At 41.9% G+C, this 22,125-nt stretch overlaps 2 protein-coding genes across 3 annotated transcripts in view; both read right to left on the bottom strand.

Moving 5' to 3' along the window:
* The window catches only part of zgc:110410 (LFG_like domain-containing protein), a 345,300-nt gene that overhangs the window by 183,719 nt on the left and 139,456 nt on the right, over positions 1-22,125 (bottom strand). The gene's annotated exons all lie outside the window — the stretch shown is intronic.
* Positions 7,317-21,911, bottom strand: LOC115187940 (COX assembly mitochondrial protein homolog). Its single transcript, XM_029747020.1, has 4 exons — positions 21,793-21,911; positions 20,884-20,976; positions 10,678-10,768; positions 7,317-8,298 (listed from the first exon to the last, which is right to left on the bottom strand). Exons 1-4 carry the CDS (start codon positions 21,809-21,811, stop codon positions 8,178-8,180), a joined length of 324 nt encoding a protein of 107 aa, XP_029602880.1. The 5' UTR covers positions 21,812-21,911; the 3' UTR covers positions 7,317-8,177.

The raw sequence follows: 22,125 nt of genomic DNA, 5'->3' as shown, positions 1-22,125 counted from the left end.
TAGTGGTTAGAGTGGAGGGACGGCAGGTAGCCTAGTGGTTAGAGTGGAGGGACGGCAGGGTAGCCTAGTGGTTAGAGTGGAGGGACGGCAGGTAGCCTAGTGGTTAGAGTGGAAGGACGGCAGGGTAGCCTAGTGGTTAGAGTGGAGGGACGGCAGGTAGACTAGTGGTTAGAGTGGAGGGACGGCAGGTAGCCTAGTGGTTAGAGTGGAGGGACGACAGGTAGCCTAGTGGTTAGAGTGGAGGGACGACAGGTAGCCTAGTGGTTAGAGTGGAGGGACGGCAGGTAGCCTAGTGGTTAGAGTGGAGGGACGGCAGGTAGCCTAGTGGTTGGAGTGGAGGGACAGCAGGGTAGCCTAGTGGTTGGAGTGGAGGGACGGCAGGTAGCCTAGTGGTTAGAGTGGAGGGACGGCAGGTAGCCTAGTGGTTAGAGTGGAGGGACGGCAGGTAGCCTAGTGGTTGGAGTGGAGGGACAGCAGGGTAGCCTAGTGGTTCGAGTGGAGGGACGGCAGGTAGCCTAGTGGTTAGAGTGGAGGGCCAGTAACCGGAAGGTTGCTGGATCGAATCCCCGGGTAGACAAGGTTAAAAATCTGTTTGGGCCAATAGCACCAACAGCTGTTTTTAACCACACAACACAAGGTATAAACCTCCACACAGCTTGCCTTGTCCTAAACCCCATAACAAGGCTAATCTGTCCGTTGTTTCGGATACTGATGGCTAATTTGTATTGTATTTGTTTACAACTTACATTACCAACAGTATGTGGACACCTGCTCCTCGAACATCTCATTCCAAAATCATGGGCATTAATATGGAGTTCGTCCCCCTTTCCTTTTATAACAGCCTCCACTCTTCTAGGAAGGCTTTCCACTAGATGTTGGAACAATGCTGCGGGGACTTGCTTCCATTCAGCCACAAGAGCATTAGTGAAGTCGGGTACTGATGTTGGGCGATTAGGCGTGGCTTGCAGTCGGCGTTCCAATTCATCCCAAAGGTGTTCGATGGGGTTGAGGTCAGGGCTCTGTGCAGGCCAGTCAAGTTCTTCCACACCGACCTCGACAAACCATTTCTGTATGGACCTCGCTTTGTGCACGGGGGCATTGTCATGCTGAAACAGGAAAGGGTCTTCCCCAAACTGTTGCCACAAAGTTGGAAGCACAGAATCATCTAGAATGTAATTGTTTGCTGTAGCTTTAAGATTTCCCTTCACTGGAACTGAGGGGCTTATCCCGAACCATGAAAAACAGCCCCAGACCATTATTCCTCCTCCACCAAACTTTATTGGTAACATCCTGGTATCCGCCAAACCCAGATTCGTCCGTCAGACAGCCAGATGGTGAAGCGTGATTCATCACTCCAGAGAACGTGTTTCCACTGCTCCATAATCCAATGGCGGCGAGCTTTACATCACTCCAGCCAACGCTTGGCATTGCGCATGGTGATTTTAGGCTTGTGTGTGGCTGCTCTGCCATGGAAACCCATTTCATGAAGCTCCCGACAAACAGTTCTTGTGCTGACGTTGCTTCCAGAGGCAGTTTGGAACTCGGTAGTGAGTGTTGCTACCGAGGACAGACGATTTTTATGCGCTACGCGGTTCAGCACTCTGTGGTCCCGTTCTGTGAGCTTGTGTGACGTACCACTTCGCGGCTGAGCCGTTGTTGCTCCTAGACATTTCCACTTCACAATAACAGCACTTACAGTTGACCAGTGCAGCTCTAGCAGGGCAGACATTACGAACTGACTTGTTGGAAAGGTGGCATCCTATGACGGTGCCACGTTGAAAGTCACTGAGCTCTGCAGTAAGGCCATTCTACTGCCAGTGTTTGTCTATGGAGATTGCATGGCTGTGCGCTTGATTTTATACACCTGTCAACAACGGGTGTGGCTGAAATAGTGGAATCCACTAATTTGAAGGGGTGTCCACATACTTTTGTGTGTGTATATATAGTGTATCATGGCAAATAAGCATTGCAGAAATCCCCTGAAATATAAAGGCCTTTAACCCAGTACTGCTCCCTACAAGTTCTGGTGGGCTCACAGCCCAAATCCACACCTAACCTGGTATCAAGTTCTGGTGGGCTCACAGCCCAAATCCACATCTAACCTGGTATCAAGTTCTGGTGGGCTCACAGCCCAAATCCACACCATACCTGGTATCAAGTTCTGGTGGGCTCACAGCCCAAATCCACACCATACCTGTTATCAAGTTCTGGTGGGCTCACAGCCCAAATCCACACCATACCTGGTATCAAGTTCTGGTGGGCTCACAGCCCAAATCCACACCATACCTGGTATCAAGTTCTGGTGGGCTCACAGCCCAAATCCACACCATACCTGTTATCAAGTTCTGGTGGGCTCACAGCCCAAATCCACACCATACCTGGTATCAAGTTCTGGTGGGCTCACAGCCCAAATCCACACCATACCTGGTATCAAGTTCTGGTAGGCTCACAGCCCAAATCCACACCATACCTGGTATCAAGTTCTGGTGGGCTCACAGCCCAAATCCACACCATACCTGGCGTCTTCACGTCAAAAGCTATCTTTATTTCTATATTACTCACTTTTTTCCAATGTATTATGGTTCAGCTATTCTGTTTTGAAGTCAATGGAAGTAGGGCTTGTCTTTTACACCAAAACCATGTCAATACAATAATATATATATATCTATATATGAAAGAGGTGTGTTATGGGAAGCATATTTAATCATATGAGAGTTGGTGTGCAGTAGCTGTACAGTCTTGTTTCCTGTGAGATGGTTATCCACCGGGTCAGTGGGGCACGCAACATTTGGCCCCCTATTCTCTATATTAAGTGCACTACCCGGTGGGGAAAAAAAGTTGTTGACTATGTAGGGGATAGTGTGCCGTTTGGGAGGTGCTGAGATCCACATGTAGAGTCGTATCGTATGCTTCTGAAGTGTTCTGCCGGGCTGAGTTGAGTTCACTCCAGTGCTTTTAAGAGGCGTCCTAATATAGAGGAAGCCTCTCCATGGATATAAAGTCAAATATCATCTAGAAATGTCATGTGACTTCTGTCTCGTCTGGAAAAGGGTCACGGTGGTGAAAGGGATTTCTCTTACCTCCATTTTCTCCTTCAGTCCCTTTACAATTGTGATCAATGATTATTTATAGGTTTTTTTTGTTGTTTTTTTAAAACCTATGTTGTTTTTACAGCAGTTGTTTCATACTCACTCCTGTAAAAGATTTGCAGACCACAATGCAATGTACAGTAGATAAGGATTATATTTTAGAACCTACCGCTTTATGTAAATATGATTTAAATTAAATAAATGATTGATTGTCTTTTGGTTCATAACTCACTACTTCACATCCTGTGTTCTTAACTTTACAAGATTCTAAATCATGTTTTTGTTGTTGTTGTGATACACACATATTGTGGACTGCCAGTGAGGAATATTTATTGACTGGTTAGAAACAGGTTGGATAAAGATCAACGCTATTTGCCCCAAAAATGTGTGAATAAAGGCGTTCACTCACCATCTATTTTTGTGTAACGGATAACTGACCAACCCGAAGAGCAGCACACGCAAGAATTGCCGTTTTTGTTAACCCACTCAGATAATATCCTTGTCGTTTAGAGAGAGAGAGAGAGAGAGAGAGAGAGAGAGAGAGAGAGAGAGAGAGAGGGGTTCTGTCTCGTAGACTAAAATAGTTCCATCAGAGAAGAGCAGGGAAAAGGTCGAGCAACTGTATCTATGATAAAATACAGGAAGTGACCCCAATCACACATACTGTAGTTATTCAGGTTATTTCAGTCCCAACCCTGAGACCTATTTCAGTTATACCAAGTACTGTAATATAACCAGTGATAGTAGAGTAGTGGATATGTAACTGCCAACAATACGGTACTTATTCAACATTCAAACAGTCATTCAATCTAAAGACGGATTATTCATATGAAGCTGTAACTAGTAGACTCTATGTCCCATGATATTAGTCATTTCTCATTAAGGATGATCATTTTTTTAGCGAGCGGTTGTTTTACATGAGCGACATGAGATCAGATTGTGTCTCGGCATCAGAACCCCACCATCTACATCTCAGTTATAGACTGACTGGCTCAGATACACTAACTTTGTTCTTCTATCATGGACACTGTTGATTGGCTCGCTGTGATTTCCAGTTTTTCACATTGTTGTAGGTACAGTGGGTATCAGAAGTATTCACCCCACCTTGGATTTCTACCCATTTTGTTGTGTCACCATGAGGGATGAACAATATAGTTTTAATTGTGATTTTTTTTAATATTTTTTTTAAAATCATTGACCTACACAAAATACTCCATAATGTCAAAATAAAAATAATTTTACAAATATATTTACAAATTAATACACATTTTATAGCTAACATATATTAGTTGCTTAAGTATTCAGCCCCTTTTGTTTAGGCAAGCCTCAATTAGTACAGGTGTAAAATTTGGCTTAACAAATCACATAAACTCACTCTGTCTGAAATAGTACAACGTCTGGACGGTCCCTCAGTCAAATGTTGAATTTCAAGCACAGATGAAACTCCAAAGACCAGGGGGCTTTTCAAAAGCCTCATAGAGAAGGGCAGTGATTGGTAGATTGGTAACAATAACAAATGAGACATTGAATATCTCTTTCAGCGTGGTCAAGTGAATCATTATTCTGTCACCCAGACACAACGATAGTGATCCTTCTGAGCTGCAGGACAGGAAGGAAACTGCTCAGGGATGTCATCATCACGATTTTTAAACACTTGACTCTGTGACCCATCTGATTTTTAAAACAGTTATAGAGTTCAATGGCTGTGATTGGAGAAAACTGAGGATGGGTCAACAACATTGTAGTTACTCCACAAAGGAATATAGTTGTTGGCCTTATGTTTGGGGAAAATCCACATCATCACTGAGTAACTGCCTCCTTATTTTCAAGCATGGTGATGGCTGCATCATGTTATGGGTATGCTTAACATCGGCTAAGACAGGAGTTTTTCAGGATAAAAATAAATGGGATGAGGTGAGCACAGACAAAATCCTAGAGGAAAACCTGCTTCAGACACTGGGAGATGAATTCACCTTTCAGCAGGATGATAACCTAAAACCAAGGCCAAGTTACAGTTTTGACTTAAATCTGCTTGAAAATATATGGCAAGACTTAAAAAATGCTGTCTAACCATGATCCCCAACACCTTGACAGAGCTTGAAGAATTTTGAAAAGAATAAAAGGCAAATATTGCACAATCCAGGTGTGTAAAACATTAAGTCCCAATTCTGTTCCGACTCGAGTTAAGCTCTTAAATGGAATGCAATTCCCATTTTATGCCTTTTCTCTCTATGCATATTCTGACCTTGAATTTAAGCATGATTACAGCATGCTATTTAAATGAGAGTAGCGGAGGTGTCTTACAGACAGCAAAACAAAATATATTCTGACCTTGACTTGATTCCTTCATAATTTATCAATCATTTATAAATTGATAAGATCTATTGATAAAACCTAGGTAAATGAGTACTCCATTTGGAGAAGGCGATTGTAAATATACATAGCATATTGTTTTAGATTAGTTTTCCTTATGATCCCTGGAGACGAATGTGAAACCAGCCACATGGAAGCCAAACTGAAAATCATATCACGTGTATTGCGGTCCCTTTTACACTGTGAAATAGGATATAAATACCTTCGCCATTATTCTGAATTTGTATTGTGCCCTCGTCATTTGCGTGGATGAAATGTGGACATCCAAGCTATATGCTTCTGTAGGGCTGAACCTGCCGAGTTGTGTGTGCGCTTTAGAATGTTTTGATTATATCCGGGCTTTTCTCCCGTTTTATTTTACAATGTATATCATGTTAAATATTAGCGAATATCGAGAGCCACGTCAGTAATACACACATATATATATTATTTTTTTGAATCATTGCATTCCGTTTAACTGTATTTCCTCTGTCACGTCCTTGTAAATTGTTCCTGTGCGTCGCTAGAGTTAGTGGATGATATTAGGCTGACGTTGTGTAATGATTTGGGACATGTAGCCTATTGAATCATTCTGGAACCCACGCAGCGCAGCGGGTTAAACCTGGAGCCTGGCGCACGGTTCACCACGACTGGACCGTGGTCATTACAGCTCCATGATTAGTGAGGATTAGGGAACATTTATAGGACTAATGGTCAACCCCTACTGTACACTTTTCACCACCTTCCAATATTTCATGGATTGACCAAGGATATGACATCTTTCAGGATGAATTCAGCCACTGTTTTTTATTTATCAACAAACCGTTTTTTTTTTTTTTAAATACATGCATACTTTCCTAAACCTAAAATGTGCCTAAATAATCTTGAAGATCAAAAGTATTTTTAAATATACTAGTTGGTCCTGAAACGGAAGCGAATATGCATAGATGGGGTTTTTCCCCCCTTGATTCCTATATTCTGAGCCCGGTCTCTCCATGTATTCTAGTGTCTGTCAACTACATTCTAATGAAATGCACACCGTATTTAAAAGGATGGCTAAGATAAATGGACTGATAACTTCTATTGAATGAAAACTCCACGAAAAAAAAAATCTATTGGTCACCAAGTGGGAAGTTTTTCAGCGGTTGAATGAAATGTATTCAGAGTGCGCACGTTATGCTACTGGAAAATAAATACGGTGTGTAAGAAAGGCATACATTCCTGAATCGAGATCGACCCGTTAGAGACTTTCCCAGAAAGACTCCCAGCTGTAATCGCTGCTAAAGGTGTTTCTAACATGTATTGACTCAGGGGAGTGAATAATTATCTAATTAATTAAGGTATTTTAGGGTTCTGTTTTTCATTAACCTTGAAAAACATTTTTTTAGAATTTCACTTTGACGGATTATTTTGTGTAGATCATTGACAAAAAAACAATTAAATCCATTATAATCACACTTTTTAACATAAATGTGAAGAAATCCAAGTGGGTGAATATTTATGATAGGCAGATATTGTGTGTGATATTTCATGAACAATTGTCTCACTTGTGCGACTACTGCTTGACAGCTGAACACTGAAATGGCCCCTGCCACGGCTCATGTGTTGCTATTCCTGTCTTGTAGCACACAGCGCCAGGCTTGTATGAATAAAATGAATAGAGATGAACACATGTAATCTAAAAAAGGTAGATGAGATATGGCTGACAGTATAAATCAAGGCTGTGTGGAGGTACGACAGTCACAAGCCTAAGTGACTCAGTAATAACACTTCAAATAGGGATTTCAAGGGACATTGAAAAGGGTGATTGTGAACCTGGAAGTCATTGTTGTGACACCTGTACGGTTTTAAAAAGCAAAAGTCACAACACACAGAGGCTATGAACATCTGTTTGTCTTTATTTATATGTACGTTAACACAATGTCAAGTCAAATGTTATTTAATCAGACCTTTTTTCACAACAACTCTGTCCATAATGCTTCACCTGTCGTTACGGCAACTCACCGGCGAATCCTAATTATGGGATACGCCTCTACGCAGTATCAATCTGTGTATAATTAGGAACCATCTGGAACATTCTCATAGTGGAGGATGTTGATGTCAACACCTTGAATATTATTCATGTACTTTGGACAGGTCTTATCCTTGGAATCAATCTCACTTTGGACAGTATTGGTTGCTAACAAGCTCAATATGAAAACGCTCCCCAAAGCATTGACAGAAATAAATCTTCATAAACATACAAACTGCAGAGCAGACAGACAGCATCAACAACAAAACATTATTGATCATTCTGAAATAGGAGGACAGTGTGATTTTCCATCATGGCTGTTTGATCTGATCAACCAGAGGGACTCTGTGGAGGACATGTATCTGTAAGAGATTCCTTTTCTGTACATACAGGTGAACGGAGGCCTTTAGACACACCTTTCCAACCTGGCTCATAGTCGTTACACAGGTCCCTTAGGGCCTAGGATGTCCTCCTGTCTCCTGTCCCTTCGTTGATCTAGTTCCTCCCGTTGGGGCAATGAGCATCCCAACCGGATGTACAATACACACACTGCAAAGCCCTGTGAGTAGCCGTCCCTCCCCCTGCCACCCTCGTGACCCCTAGCTACCTCGTGACCCCTAGCTACCTCGTGACCCCTAGCCCCTGCTACCTAACCACTCCTGCAGATCTGAGAGGATTGGACAGGTGGAAGCAACATGTTCAGGGGTCAGGGGTCAATTTGGAATCTACATGCTGGCCGGAAGTTTTTGTGAGCGGTTCTTAGCCGCCACCCCTGTCCTCTGGAACTCCAGCTTCTCCTTGATGTACTCCTGCTTGCACTCCTCGAAGAATGCCGAGTCTCTGTAGCTGAGAGACAGAGACAGTGGTGTACAGAAGACAGTTATCATTAGAACACGGAGTCAGAACTAGTACGAAGAACAGTTATCATTAGAACACTGAGTCAGAACTAGTATGAAGAACAGTTATCATTAGAACACTGAGTCAGAACTACCATGAAGAACAGTTATCATTAGAACACGGAGTCAGAACTAGTATGAAGAACAGTTATCATTAGAACACGGAGTCAGAACTAGTATGAAGAACAGTTATCATTAGAACACTGAGTCAGAACTAGTATGAAGAACAGTTATCATTAGAACACTGAGTCAGAACTAGTATGAAGAACAGTTATCATTAGAACACGGAGTCAGAACTAGTATGAAGAACAGTTATCATTAGAACACTGAGTCAGAACAGTTATCATTAGAACACTGAGTCAGAACAGTTATCATTAGAACACTGAGTCAGAACAGTTATCATTAGAACACTGAGTCAGAACAGTTATCATTAGAACACTGAGTCAGAACAGTTATCATTAGAACACTGAGTCAGAACAGTTATCATTAGAACACTGAGTCAGAACAGTTATCATTAGAACACTGAGTCAGAACTAGTATGAAGAACAGTTATCATTAGAACACTGAGTCAGAACAGTTATCATTAGAACACTGAGTCAGAACAGTTATCATTAGAACACTGAGACAGAACTAGTACGAAGAACAGTTATCATTAGAACACTGAGTCAGAACTAGTATGAAGAACAGTTATCATTAGAACACTGAGTCAGAACAGTTATCATTAGAACACTGAGTCAGAACAGTTATCATTAGAACACTGAGTCAGAACAGTTATCATTAGAACACTGAGTCAGAACAGTTATCATTAGAACACTGAGTCAGAACAGTTATCATTATAACACTGAGTCAGAACAGTTATCATTAGAACACTGAGTCAGAACAGTTATCATTAGAACACTGAGTCAGAACAGTTATCATTAGAACACTGAGTCAGAACAGTTATCATTAGAACACTGAGTCAGAACTAGTATGAAGAACAGTTATCATTAGAACACTGAGTCAGAACTAGTACGAAGAACAGTTATCATTAGAACACTGAGACAGAACTAGTACGAAGAACAGTTATCATTAGAACACTGAGACAGAACTAGTACGAAGAACAGTTATCATTAGAACACTGAGACAGAACTAGTACGAAGAACAGTTATCATTAGAACACTGAGACAGAACTAGTACGAAGAACAGTTATCATTAGAACACTGAGTCAGAACTAGTACGAAGAACAGTTATCATTAGAACACTGAGTCAGAACTAGTATGAAGAACAGTTATCATTAGAACACTGAGTCAGAACAGTTATCATTAGAACACTGAGTCAGAACAGTTATCATTAGAACACTGAGTCAGAACAGTTATCATTAGAACACTGAGTCAGAACTAGTACGAAGAACAGTTATCATTAGAACACTGAGTCAGAACAGTTATCATTAGAACACTGAGTCAGAACTAGTACGAAGAACAGTTATCATTAGAACACTGAGACAGAACTAGTACGAAGAACAGTTATCATTAGAACACTGAGACAGAACTAGTACGAAGAACAGTTATCATTAGAACACTGAGTCAGAACTAGTACGAAGAACAGTTATCATTAGAACACTGAGTCAGAACAGTTATCATTAGAACACTGAGTCAGAACAGTTATCATTAGAACACTGAGTCAGAACAGTTATCATTAGAACACTGAGTCAGAACAGTTATCATTAGAACACTGAGTCAGAACTAGTACGAAGAACAGTTATCATTAGAACACTGAGTCAGAACTAGTACGAAGAACAGTTATCATTAGAACACTGAGTCAGAACTAGTACGAAGAACAGTTATCATTAGAACACTGAGTCAGAACTAGTACGAAGAACAGTTATCATTAGAACACTGAGTCAGAACAGTTATCATTAGAACACTGAGTCAGAACAGTTATCATTAGAACACTGAGTCAGAACAGTTATCATTAGAACACTGAGTCAGAACAGTTATCATTAGAACACTGAGTCAGAACAGTTATCATTAGAACACGGAGTCAGAACAGTTATCATTAGAACACTGAGTCAGAACAGTTATCATTAGAACACTGAGTCAGAACAGTTATCATTAGAACACTGAGTCAGAACAGTTATCATTAGAACACTGAGTCAGAACAGTTATCATTAGAACACTGAGTCAGAACTAGTACGAAGAATATTCCAGAAAAAAAATACATGTATTGTACTTGATATAATTTGTTTGGTCTTAAATGGTAATAAAATAAATGTATTTGTTTTAAAGTGTAAATAAAATACGTGTTTTATGAAGCCTTATTGATTACATGAGGTGTGAGTTAGTTGACTCACTGTACGGTTAGACAGTCCTTCAGGGCAGCGTTCTGATCACGACACTTGAACACCATCAGGAAGCCAGTCTCTTTACAGCAGTGGTTGAACGCTGAAACCAGATAGATGCAAGGAGACATAGATTTAGCCAGTAAATGACCACCATCAGGAAGCCAGTCTCTTGACAGGGGCTTTTTAAAAAGCAACCAGGGTAAGAGCCCCAGTCTAAACAGGTCATGTCTCTTTCAAATCTGTCCCCCTCTGCCAATCTGAGTGTAGCCACAGGCTGAGAGGAGAGAGAGGGGGGACAGCCAGCCATACCGTCTCTGCTAGGCATCTCTGCCACACGGTGACAAGCCTGGTCAAAGTAGATACTACCGTAGTGAGTACTGACAGGCCTCTTATCTTACCAGCCCCAATGCTTCCTCTACCACCAGGCTGAAGTAAAAGACTGACTATCATATGTATTCATACTTGTGGTTGGTGTTTCTGTCCACATTGGCACCAGTGTAACTATCTGGCTGGCATGGCCCATTATAACTGTCCTTCACACAGACCAGGCCTATCTGGCTATTAATATGAATGGCAAAGAGCAGCAATCTAAACTATTCATACAGAGGAGAGGCCATACATGTAGAATAATGCTGAGCCATTAGGGCTTTCTATTCATACAGAGGAGAGGCCATACATGAAGAATAGTGCTGAGCCATCAGGGCTTTCTATTCATACAGAGGAGAGGCCATACATGTAGAATAATGCTGAGCCATTAGGGCTTTCTATTCATACAGAGGAGAGGCCATACATGTAGAATAATGCTGAGCCATTAGGGCTTTCTATTCATACAGAGGAGAGGCCATACATGTAGAATAATGCTGAGCCATTAGGGCTTTCTATTCATACAGAGGAGAGGCCATACATGTAGAATAATGCTGAGCCATTAGGGCTTTCTATTCATACAGAGGAGAGGCCATACATGTAGAATAATGCTGAGCCATTAGGGCTTTCTATTCATACAGAGGAGGAGGAGAGGCCATACATGTAGAATAATGCTGAGCCATTAGGGCTTTCTATTCATACAGAGGAGGAGGAGAGGCCATACATGTAGAATAGTGCTGAGCCATTAGGGCTTTCTATTCATACAGAGGAGAGGCCATACATGTAGAATAGTGCTGAGCCATTAGGGCTTTCTATTCATACAGAGGAGAGGCCATACATGTAGAATAATGCTGAGCCATTAGGGCTTTCTATTCATACAGAGGAGAGGCCATACATGTAGAATAATGCTGAGCCATTAGGGCTTTCTATTCATACAGAGGAGAGGCCATACATGTAGAATAGTGCTGAGCCATTAGGGCTTTCTATTCATACAGAGGAGGAGGAGAGGCCATACATGTAGAATAATGCTGAGCCATTAGGGCTTTCTATTCATACAGAGGAGAGGCCATACATGTAGAATAATGCTGAGCCATTAGGGCTTTCTATTCATACAGAGGAGGAGGAGAGGCCATACATGTAGAATAATGCTGAGCCATTAGGGCTTTCTATTCATACAGAGGAGAGGCCATACATGTAGAATAATGCTGAGCCATTAGGGCTTTCTATTCATACAGAGGAGGAGGAGAGGCCATACATGTAGAATAATGCTGAGCCATTAGGGCTTTCTATTCATACAGAGGAGAGGCCATACATGTAGAATAATGCTGAGCCATTAGGGCTTTCTATTCATACAGAGGAGAGGCCATACATGTAGAATAATGCTGAGCCATTAGGGCTTTCTATTCATACAGAGGAGAGGCCATACATGTAGAATAATGCTGAGCCATTAGGGCTTTCTATTCATACAGAGGAGGAGGAGAGGCCATACATGTAGAATAGTGCTGAGCCATTAGGGCTTTCTATTCATACAGAGGAGAGGCCATACATCTAGAATAATGCTGAGCCATTAGGGCTTTCTATTCATACAGAGGAGAGGCCATACATGTAGAATAATGCTGAGCCATTAGGGCTTTCTATTCATACAGAGGAGGAGGAGAGGCCATACATGTAGAATAATGCTGAGCCATTAGGGCTTTCTATTCATACAGAGGAGAGGCCATACATGTAGAATAATGCTGAGCCATTAGGGCTTTCTATTCATACAGAGGAGGAGGAGAGGCCATACATGTAGAATAATGCTGAGCCATAAGGGCTTTCTATTCATACAGAGGAGAGGCCATACATGTAGAATAATGCTGAGCCATTAGGGCTTTCTATTCATACAGAGGAGAGGCCATACATGTAGAATAGTGCTGAGCCATTAGGGCTTTCTATTCATACAGAGGAGGAGGAGAGGCCATACATGTAGAATAATGCTGAGCCATTAGGGCTTTCTATTCATACAGAGGAGGAGGAGAGGCCATACATGTAGAATAATGCTGAGCCATTAGGGCTTTCTATTCATACAGAGGAGGAGGAGAGGCCATACATGTAGAATAGTGCTGAGCCATTAGGGCTTTCTATTCATACAGAGGAGAGGCCATACATGTAGAATAGTGCTGAGCCATTAGGGCTTTCTATTCATACAGAGGAGAGGCCATACATGTAGAATAGTGCTGAGCCATTAGGGCTTTCTATTCATACAGAGGAGAGGCCATACATGTAGAATAATGCTGAGCCATTAGGGCTTTCTATTCATACAGAGGAGGAGGAGAGGCCATACATGTAGAATAATGCTGAGCCATTAGGGCTTTCTATTCATACAGAGGAGAGGCCATACATGTAGAATAATGCTGAGCCATTAGGGCTTTCTATTCATACAGAGGAGAGGCCATACATGTAGAATAGTGCTGAGCCATTAGGGCTTTCTATTCATACAGAGGAGGAGGAGAGGCCATACATGTAGAATAATGCTGAGCCATTAGGGCTTTCTATTCATACAGAGGAGAGGCCATACATGTAGAATAGTGCTGAGCCATTAGGGCTTTCTATTCATACAGAGGAGAGGCCATACATGTAGAATAATGCTGAGCCATTAGGGCTTTCTATTCATACAGAGGAGAGGCCATACATGTAGAATAGTGCTGAGCCATTAGGGCTTTCTATTCATACAGAGGAGAGGCCATACATGTAGAATAGTGCTGAGCCATTAGGGCTTTCTATTCATACAGAGGAGAGGCCATACATGTAGAATAATGCTGAGCCATCAGGGCTTTCTATTCATACAGAGGAGGAGGAGAGGCCATACATGTAGAATAATGCTGAGCCATTAGGGCTTTCTATTCATACAGAGGAGAGGCCATACATGTAGAATAATGCTGAGCCATTAGGGCTTCTATTCATACAGAGGAGAGGCCATACATGTAGAATAATGCTGAGCCATTAGGGCTTTCTATTCATACAGAGGAGGAGGAGAGGCCATACATGTAGAATAATGCTGAGCCATTAGGGCTTTCTATTCATACAGAGGAGAGGCCATACATGTAGAATAATGCTGAGCCATTAGGGCTTTCTATTCATACAGAGGAGAGGCCATACATGTAGAATAATGCTGAGCCATCAGGGCTTTCTATTCATACAGAGGAGAGGCCATACATGTAGAATAATGCTGAGCCATCAGGGCTTTCTATTCATACAGAGGAGGAGGAGAGGCCATACATGAAGAATAATGCTGAGCCATCAGGGCTTTCTATTCATACAGAGGAGAGGCCATACATGTAGAATAGTGCTGAGCCATCAGGGCTTTCTATTCATACAGAGGAGAGGCCATACATGTAGAATAGTGCTGAGCCATCAGGGCTTTCTATTCATACAGAGGAGAGGCCATACATGTAGAATAGTGCTGAGCCATTAGGGCTTTTTGAGGTTGGTTCGGTTTCAGTTCCATTTTTTTTTTTTAAATCATCACGGTTTTCGATTTCGGTTTTGATAATGTATTATGAAATAATGATGTTATAATGATTTGAGAGCTTTTAAAATAGAAAAATAGAAAATTCAATTTCCAAAACATTGAAAATGTTATATTGTCTCTGTCAGGCCCACATTGGGTCGACATCAATAGAACAGGAAATTACTATGAAATAATAAAATATTTCAGTTGCGTATTTTAATTGGTTTTTATTTGATGACTTTATTCTTTTTCATTCCATAAAATAAAATCATCTGATCTCTGCTCAGACAGAAGCAGCCAGCCAGGCCATCTAGTGCTATGTGCTCCCCATACTGTACGGTCTTTAGTCACCCTATTTAGCTAGCCTGCCTAAGTACACTGCAGAGCAGTCTGCTCAAATCATTTGACGAGTTCTTCAAAAGAAGATAAGGCATACTTTCACTAACTGTCTCTACCTCCTCTCCTAGTTGTGTTGTGTACAGTCCTCTGTCATGTGGTCTATGCGGTCTGTGTGTATTTAACGTAACGAAGCAGGCGTAATGCTCATATCGCTGCCCTAACAAAATGGTAGTGTTTGTCCCAAAGGCGGGAAGGCAGGCCACAAGCTTAGGTCCACAAATAAGCTCATTGAAACGCATTGGGATTCATTTTGGACAGATTTTAGTGAAGAGTGAAACGTCTCGCTTTGCCTCTTTGATCCGTCTCTGTGCCATAAAAAAAAAAAAAAAATGGTGCAATGGATTATGGTCATTATACACTGAACAAAAATATAAAACCGCAACAATTTCAAGATTTTACCGAGTTACAGTTCATATAAGGAAACCAGCCAATCAGAATGAGTTTTTTCCCCACAAAAGGGCTTTATTACAGATAGAAATACTCCTGAATTTCATCAGCTGTCCTGGTGGCTGGTCTCAGACGATCCCTGGGATGGAGTGGTTACACATGGTCTGTGGTTTTTAGTCCAGTTGGACGTACTGACAAATTGTCTAAAACGGCATTGGAGGTGGCTTATGGTAGAGAAATGAACATTCAATCCTCAGGCAACAGCTTTGGTGGACATTCCTGCAGTCAGCATGCCAATTTCGCGCTCTCTCAACATGAGACATCCATGGTATTGTGTTGTTTGACAAAACTGCACCTTTTTGAGTGGCCATATATTGTCCAAAGCACAATATGCCACATCGGTAAGGTGGACGGATTATCTTGGCAAAGGAGAAATGCCTTTTTTTTTTTTTTTTTTTTAAACCATTTTTGCACAAAATTTGAGAGGAATAAGCTTTTTGTGTGTATGGGATATTTTATTTCAGCTCATGAAACATGGGACCAACACTTTACATCTTCCGTTTATATTTTTTGTTCAGTATAGTTAATTACCACGTTTCTCTGCGCTGAACTTAGGTTGAATATTTACTTAAGAAAACTACAACTCCCTTCAGCCCAGCTTCCCACATCATTATTGACTTGATTTCTCTCATGAATTATTTGGGCTCCCAAAAAAAAAAACGAACTAAATGGAATTCAAGTAATTGAACCGACATCGGTCAAGTAGCTGTTTAATAACCAGAAGAAATAGGAAACGGCCGTTAAATCGGTCAACACTAATGATCTATAGGTAGTCTGAATAACATGCTAACTCTAAACCAACCAGGTCTATATTTACTCTGAATAACATGCTAACTCTAAACCAACCAGGTCTATATTTACTCTGAATAACATGCTAACTCTAAACCAACCAGGTCTATATTTACTCTGAATAACATGCTAACTCTAAACCAACCAGGTCTATATTTACTCTGAATAACATGCTAACTCTAAACCAACCAGGTCTATATTTACTCTGAATAACATGCTAACTCTAAACCAACCAGGTCTATATTTACTCTGAATAACATGCTAACTCTAAACCAACCAGGTCTATATTTACTCTGAATAACATGCTAACTCTAAACCAACCAGGTCTATATTTACTCTGAATAACATGCTAACTCTAAACCAACCAGGTCTATATTTACTCTGAATAACATGCTAACTCTAAACCAACCAGGTCTATATTGACTCTGAATAACATACAGAACTCTGTAAACCAACGAGGTCTATATTGACTCTGAATAACATACAGAACTCGGTGTGTCTCTTTTAGTTTGACCGTAGAAGACACATTTAGGGCTGAGATGGTCGACCTTAACAAGAATTCTCCTTCTAACCATTTCCATAAAAAAGACATGACGTTTGGCAAGCAGTTGAGACCCTGACAAACAGCGGAGTGCAAGGTGAATCACACAGAGATGGAGTTAGCCATTAGGCCTAACTGCGTTAAGACTACAGAGATGGAGTTAGCCATTAGGCCTAACTGCGTTAAGACTACAAAGATTTAAAAAAAAAATAAACAAGGTATTTTCCTTTCAATCCTTTAACTGATATCAAGGTGTTGTGGATGAAAGGTGCCATTGTGTTGGTGGTGCTAAAGAGGTGCTGAAGGGTCCTGGCCTTGTCTCTCACGCTGTTAGCCAGGTCTTTGGCAGACTTTAATTAGCCTCGTTCGTCGTCGTCGTCCCCCCCCCCCCCGTCTCCAGCGTCTCATAAACAACCATGGGATACATCCCGAAATTGACAATGTACCCTAACCCTACGAAGTGCACTACTTTCTTTTGTTGTTGACCAGAGCCTTGCTCAACAGTAGTACACTGTGTAGAGAATAGGGTACCATTTGGGATGCAAAGCCATCATCATCATCATAATCTCCCTGTTATGATCAGGGTGATTATCACCACGACTTGCTTTCATCCGAACGCAGAAAACCTGCAGAAGCAATTTGAAGAGGCAGAACAGTGTGACTAATCTAAATCAGTAGAACAGAAACACAGAGGACTGTACTGGGGTCTGACACCGCCGCTGGTATCCCATCACCCATCAGCAGTCACCCAACACAGTCACAGAAAACACCATAGTGACAGTGATCTCAGAGGTAGCCTCCCAACTGACACCCTATTCCCTATATAGTGCACTACTTTTGACCAGGACCCCATTAGGGAATAGGGTGCCACGTGGGACGCGCCCATTATCCAGTGATCTCCACTAGAGACGACGTGGTAGTGAGAGGGAGGGGACTTCAGGAGGAGGTATGGAGTAGTGAAGGATTATTCCCCCCCACTAAAATGATAATCTCCTAATCCGAGTCCCCAGATAAAACTGACATTAATCGACTCTACAGAATAATCTATGTGATGATGAGATATGGAGAGCTGACTGTTCTGAAGTAGCTGATCAAATCAGTGCAGTAGTAAGGACACGTGTCTTAGAAAAGGGCATGGGTTTGGAGAGGTGATGTCATTCTGGTAGACGAGTGGGGAAAGAAGCTGCTGCACGACGGGTCGTCATCAGATCAGAGTAAACACCGAGAAAAACACACCGTCTCTGGTCAGAGTAAACACACCATCTCTGGTCAGAGTAAACACCGAGTAAACACACCGTCTCTGATCAGAGTAAACACCAAGAAAACGCACCGTCTCTGGTCAGAGTAAACACCGAGAAAACGCACCATCTCTGGTCAGAGTAAACACCGAGAAAACGCACCATCTCTGGTCAGAGTAAACACCAAGAAAACGCACCGTCTCTGATCAGAGTAAACACCGAGAAAACGCACCGTCTCTGGTCAGAGTAAACACCAAGAAAACGCACCGTCTCTGGTCAGAGTAAACACACCGTCGCTGATCAGAGTAAACACCAAGAAAAACACACCGTCTCTGGTCAGAGTAAACACCGAGAAAACACACCGTCTCTGGTCAGAGTAAACACCGAGAAAACACACCGTCTCTGGTCAGAGTAAACACCGAGAAAACACACCGTCCCTGATCAGAGTAAACACCAAGAAAAACACACCGTCTCTGATCAGAGTAAACACTGAGAAAACGCACCGTCTCTGGTCAGAGTAAACACCAAGAAAAATACACCATCTCTGATCAGAGTAAACACCAAGAAAACACACCGTCTCTGGTCAGAGTAAACACCAAACAAAACACACCGTCTCTGGTCAGAGTAAACACACCGTCTCTGATCAGAGTAAACACCAAGAAAACGCACCGTCTCTGATCAGAGTAAACACACCGTCTCTGATCAGAGTAAACACACTGTCTCTGATCAGAGTAAACACCAAGAAAACACACCGTCTCTGATCAGAGTAAACACACTGTCTCTGATCAGAGTAAACACCAAGAAAACGCACCGTCTCTGATCAGAGTAAACACACCGTCTCTGATCAGAGTAAACACACTGTCTCTGATCAGAGTAAACACCAAGAAAACACACCGTCTCTGGTCAGAGTAAACACCAAGAAAACACACCGTCTCTGGTCAGAGTAAACACCAAGAAAACACACCGTCTCTGATCAGAGTAAACACCAAGAAAACGCACCGTCTCTGGTCAGAGTAAACACCAAGAAAAACACACCGTCTCTGATCAGAGTAAACACCAAGAAAACACACCGTCTCTGGTCAGAGTAAACACCAAACAAAACACACCGTCTCTGGTCAGAGTAAACACACCGTCTCTGATCAGAGTAAACACACCGTCTCTGATCAGAGTAAACACACCGTCTCTGATCAGAGTAAACACACCGTCTCTGATCAGAGTAAACACCAAGAAAACACACCGTCTCTGATCAGAGTAAACACACCGTCTCTGATCAGAGTAAACACACCGTCTCTGGTCAGAGAAAACACACCGTCTCTGATCAGATGTTTTATGGAACTGTATTTAACTAAACAACATTACATAACATACATGCATGCACAAACACACAGGTCAGAGCCAGGACAGAGCCAGAGCAAACAGCCACTGCAAAGCATCAGTAATACAAATAGGGTAGTATGCAGGCAATACAGCAGCTAGGGCTGGGGTGGAGGTGTGAAAAGGAGGGGGCAGAGAGGAGACCAGAGGGGGATTTCCACAGCCCTGTCACCTCGAGGGCTAGGCTGTGTCTCTCTGGGCGAGCAGCAGCAGGCGTGCAGCCTCAGAGGATGAAGAGGACTTTAGGCCTAACCACAATCGAAGTACCTATGCAGCACCAATAGTTGCTGTTGGGCAATCCCACAGTAACAGAAATGATGCAGAGCCGTTTTCACTTTAAAATGGACGCCAAAACAAAAACCAATGATTGTCAACTTAAAACAAACAATACAACTCTATGCACAATTACTTTTAACAATTTTCAAAGAACATTTTACAAAAAAACTGATTTACTTGAACAATGCAGATGTAAATTTTGGTAACAGAATGACGGTTTGTGCTGCTGGTGCCATGCCAAAATGGTGCATCTGCACTGTTCTTCAAGAAAATGTGTTTTTGTATAAAAAAATCAAAAAAATTGGTGGAAATTGTTAAAAGTAGTCTTTATGCATAGAGTTGTATGGTTTGTTTAACTTTGCAAAAAAATAGTTTTTTGTTTAACATACATTTTAAAGTGAAATATCTGAGTCTCAGCATCATTCCGTTGCCGTGGAATTGCCCTGCAACATTTACATTTTAGTCATTTAGCAGATGCTCTTATCCAGAGCGACTTACAGTAGTGAATGCATACATTTCATACATTTTTTTTAAAACTTTTTTTCCGTACTGGTCCCCCGTGGGAATCGAACCCACAACCCTGGCGTTGCAAACACCATGCTCTACCAACTGAGCCACACGGGACCACAACATTACAGCAGCGGCCCGAGACTTCGTAAGGTTCAAAAATAAATAAAATGTTGATGTCAGCAGCATAAAGTGAATTTAAAGATGTTAACAAAAACATTCAACTGCAGTCTGTGTCAAGCATCTTCCTGTAAAAAGGAGAACATTTGCCAAGTTTCTGTTAGGCCTACATGTTGAGCAATAACGAGATCAGATCAGCAGTCTACACTCCTTATAATACAGTTACCATAAACACTGCTAGAAAAAGGACATTGGAGGCAGAAAAGAGGAAGTTCATTGTATCAAGTGGTATATTCATATTTAACCACCATATCAGGTTTGATCTTGACTGTATTTTTTTTCTTCATCGAGTCATCTACTTCTGACTGGTTTTCAGACAGGGCATGACAGCCTGATCAACGCAACAGAAAAACACAAATATACGCCCATTAATACTCTGTCATGACTCAGGGCATTAACAGGGCCTGTGCTTGAGATTGTAACTGGGAAGGTGCATAGAGAGGTCAACAATACAATGTGTATAAACAGCGAAGGTGAACATTGGATATATCTCTGTGACCATCTTGGGTTCCAGATCATATATCCTGGGAGTCACAAGACTGTAAGCCCGCTGTGACCTAAAGCATTTGTTCAGGGAGCTAACACATGTTTTATTAATCTCAGATATTCACCTGTAACCTTTTCAGCACAGAGCTCCTTGGCTTTCTCCCTCATCATCTTGGGGATGAGTACATCTGTCTCCACATGCCTCAGGAAAGGCTCCTCTGGAACACACACACACACACACACACACACACACACACACACACACACACACACACACACACACGCCCCAAACACACACACACACACCCCAAACACACACACACACACACACCCACACACACACAAACACACACAACCCAAACACACACACAACCCAAACACACACACACAACCCAAACACACACACGTCATAGCTACCCTGCTGTACCAGGGCTAGCATATCCATCAAACTAGCTAGCTAGCTAAACAGACACAGTAGACGCTAGGTAACTATAGCTAACAACATCTAGCTAACCCAGTTGTTTCTGAGCAGGCAAGCGATGAACGTGGAAGAGTAGAAGTATGACAGCTAAGTTAGCTAGTATGTCAGCAAAACAGTTTAAAGTTAAAAGTTTAATCGGCTACGACACTTGTTTACCGTGATAGTTAGCTAGCCAACTGAATGACATGTTGACTGTACTGAAGCTAGCTTAGTTAGCCCTGGCTAGCGACTGCTAATGCTAGCATGCTTTACAACTAGTAAAGAACAAGAAGACCCCGCACTGTTGAAGCTCCCAATTCACCGCTTTACTGACAACGTTTCGATTAGACGAAGATCCGTGTCGGGGATCGAAACTGTGTCAATAAAGCGGTGAATTGGGAGCTTTAACACTGTGCTGGGGCCTTCTACCTAGACTTTGTTAGTCCAGAACCTAACGTTATGTTTTTAAGGATGTGCGTATGATAACACACTTTTCTATAGATGCTTTACAACTATAACAATGCCGTAAGAGCGACATAGGATAATGATACTCAACATATTGTCTATACAATACCTGCTTTGGTTGCTTCCATAATTATCAGGAGTGTTGCTGAATCAAAACATTACAAAACTGAAGCAAAGTCACCTCTCTTCATCATCACGTTACTTCCGCGTGCGTCACTCAACTGTGGAACGAACTACAATCCCCATAGTTCTCCACAACTCTGAACTACAAAGGCCTGTTTTTTTTTATTTTAATTAATTTATTTCACCTTTATTTAACCAGGTAGGCATGTTGAGAACAAGTTCTCATTTACAATTGCGACCTGGCCAAGATAAAGCAAAGCAGTTCGACAACATACAACAACACAGAGTTGCACATGGAGTAAAACAAACATACAGTCAA

This window comes from Salmo trutta, unplaced genomic scaffold (assembly GCF_901001165.1).
Source record: "Salmo trutta unplaced genomic scaffold, fSalTru1.1, whole genome shotgun sequence".
Classification (NCBI taxonomy): domain Eukaryota; kingdom Metazoa; phylum Chordata; class Actinopteri; order Salmoniformes; family Salmonidae; genus Salmo; species Salmo trutta.
This window is presented reverse-complemented; position numbering and strand designations above follow the sequence as displayed.

What these genes read in the sequence shown, in the direction of transcription:
- LOC115187940 (XM_029747020.1), bottom strand. An exon ending in CTGTGCTGAAAAGGTTACAG is followed by an intron (nt 10,769 to 20,883) that starts GTGAATATCTGA and finishes ATCTGGTTTCAG; the next exon opens with CGTTCAACCACTGCTGTAAA. An exon ending in AAGGACTGTCTAACCGTACA is followed by an intron (nt 8,299 to 10,677) that starts GTGAGTCAACTA and finishes TCTGTCTCTCAG; the next exon opens with CTACAGAGACTCGGCATTCT.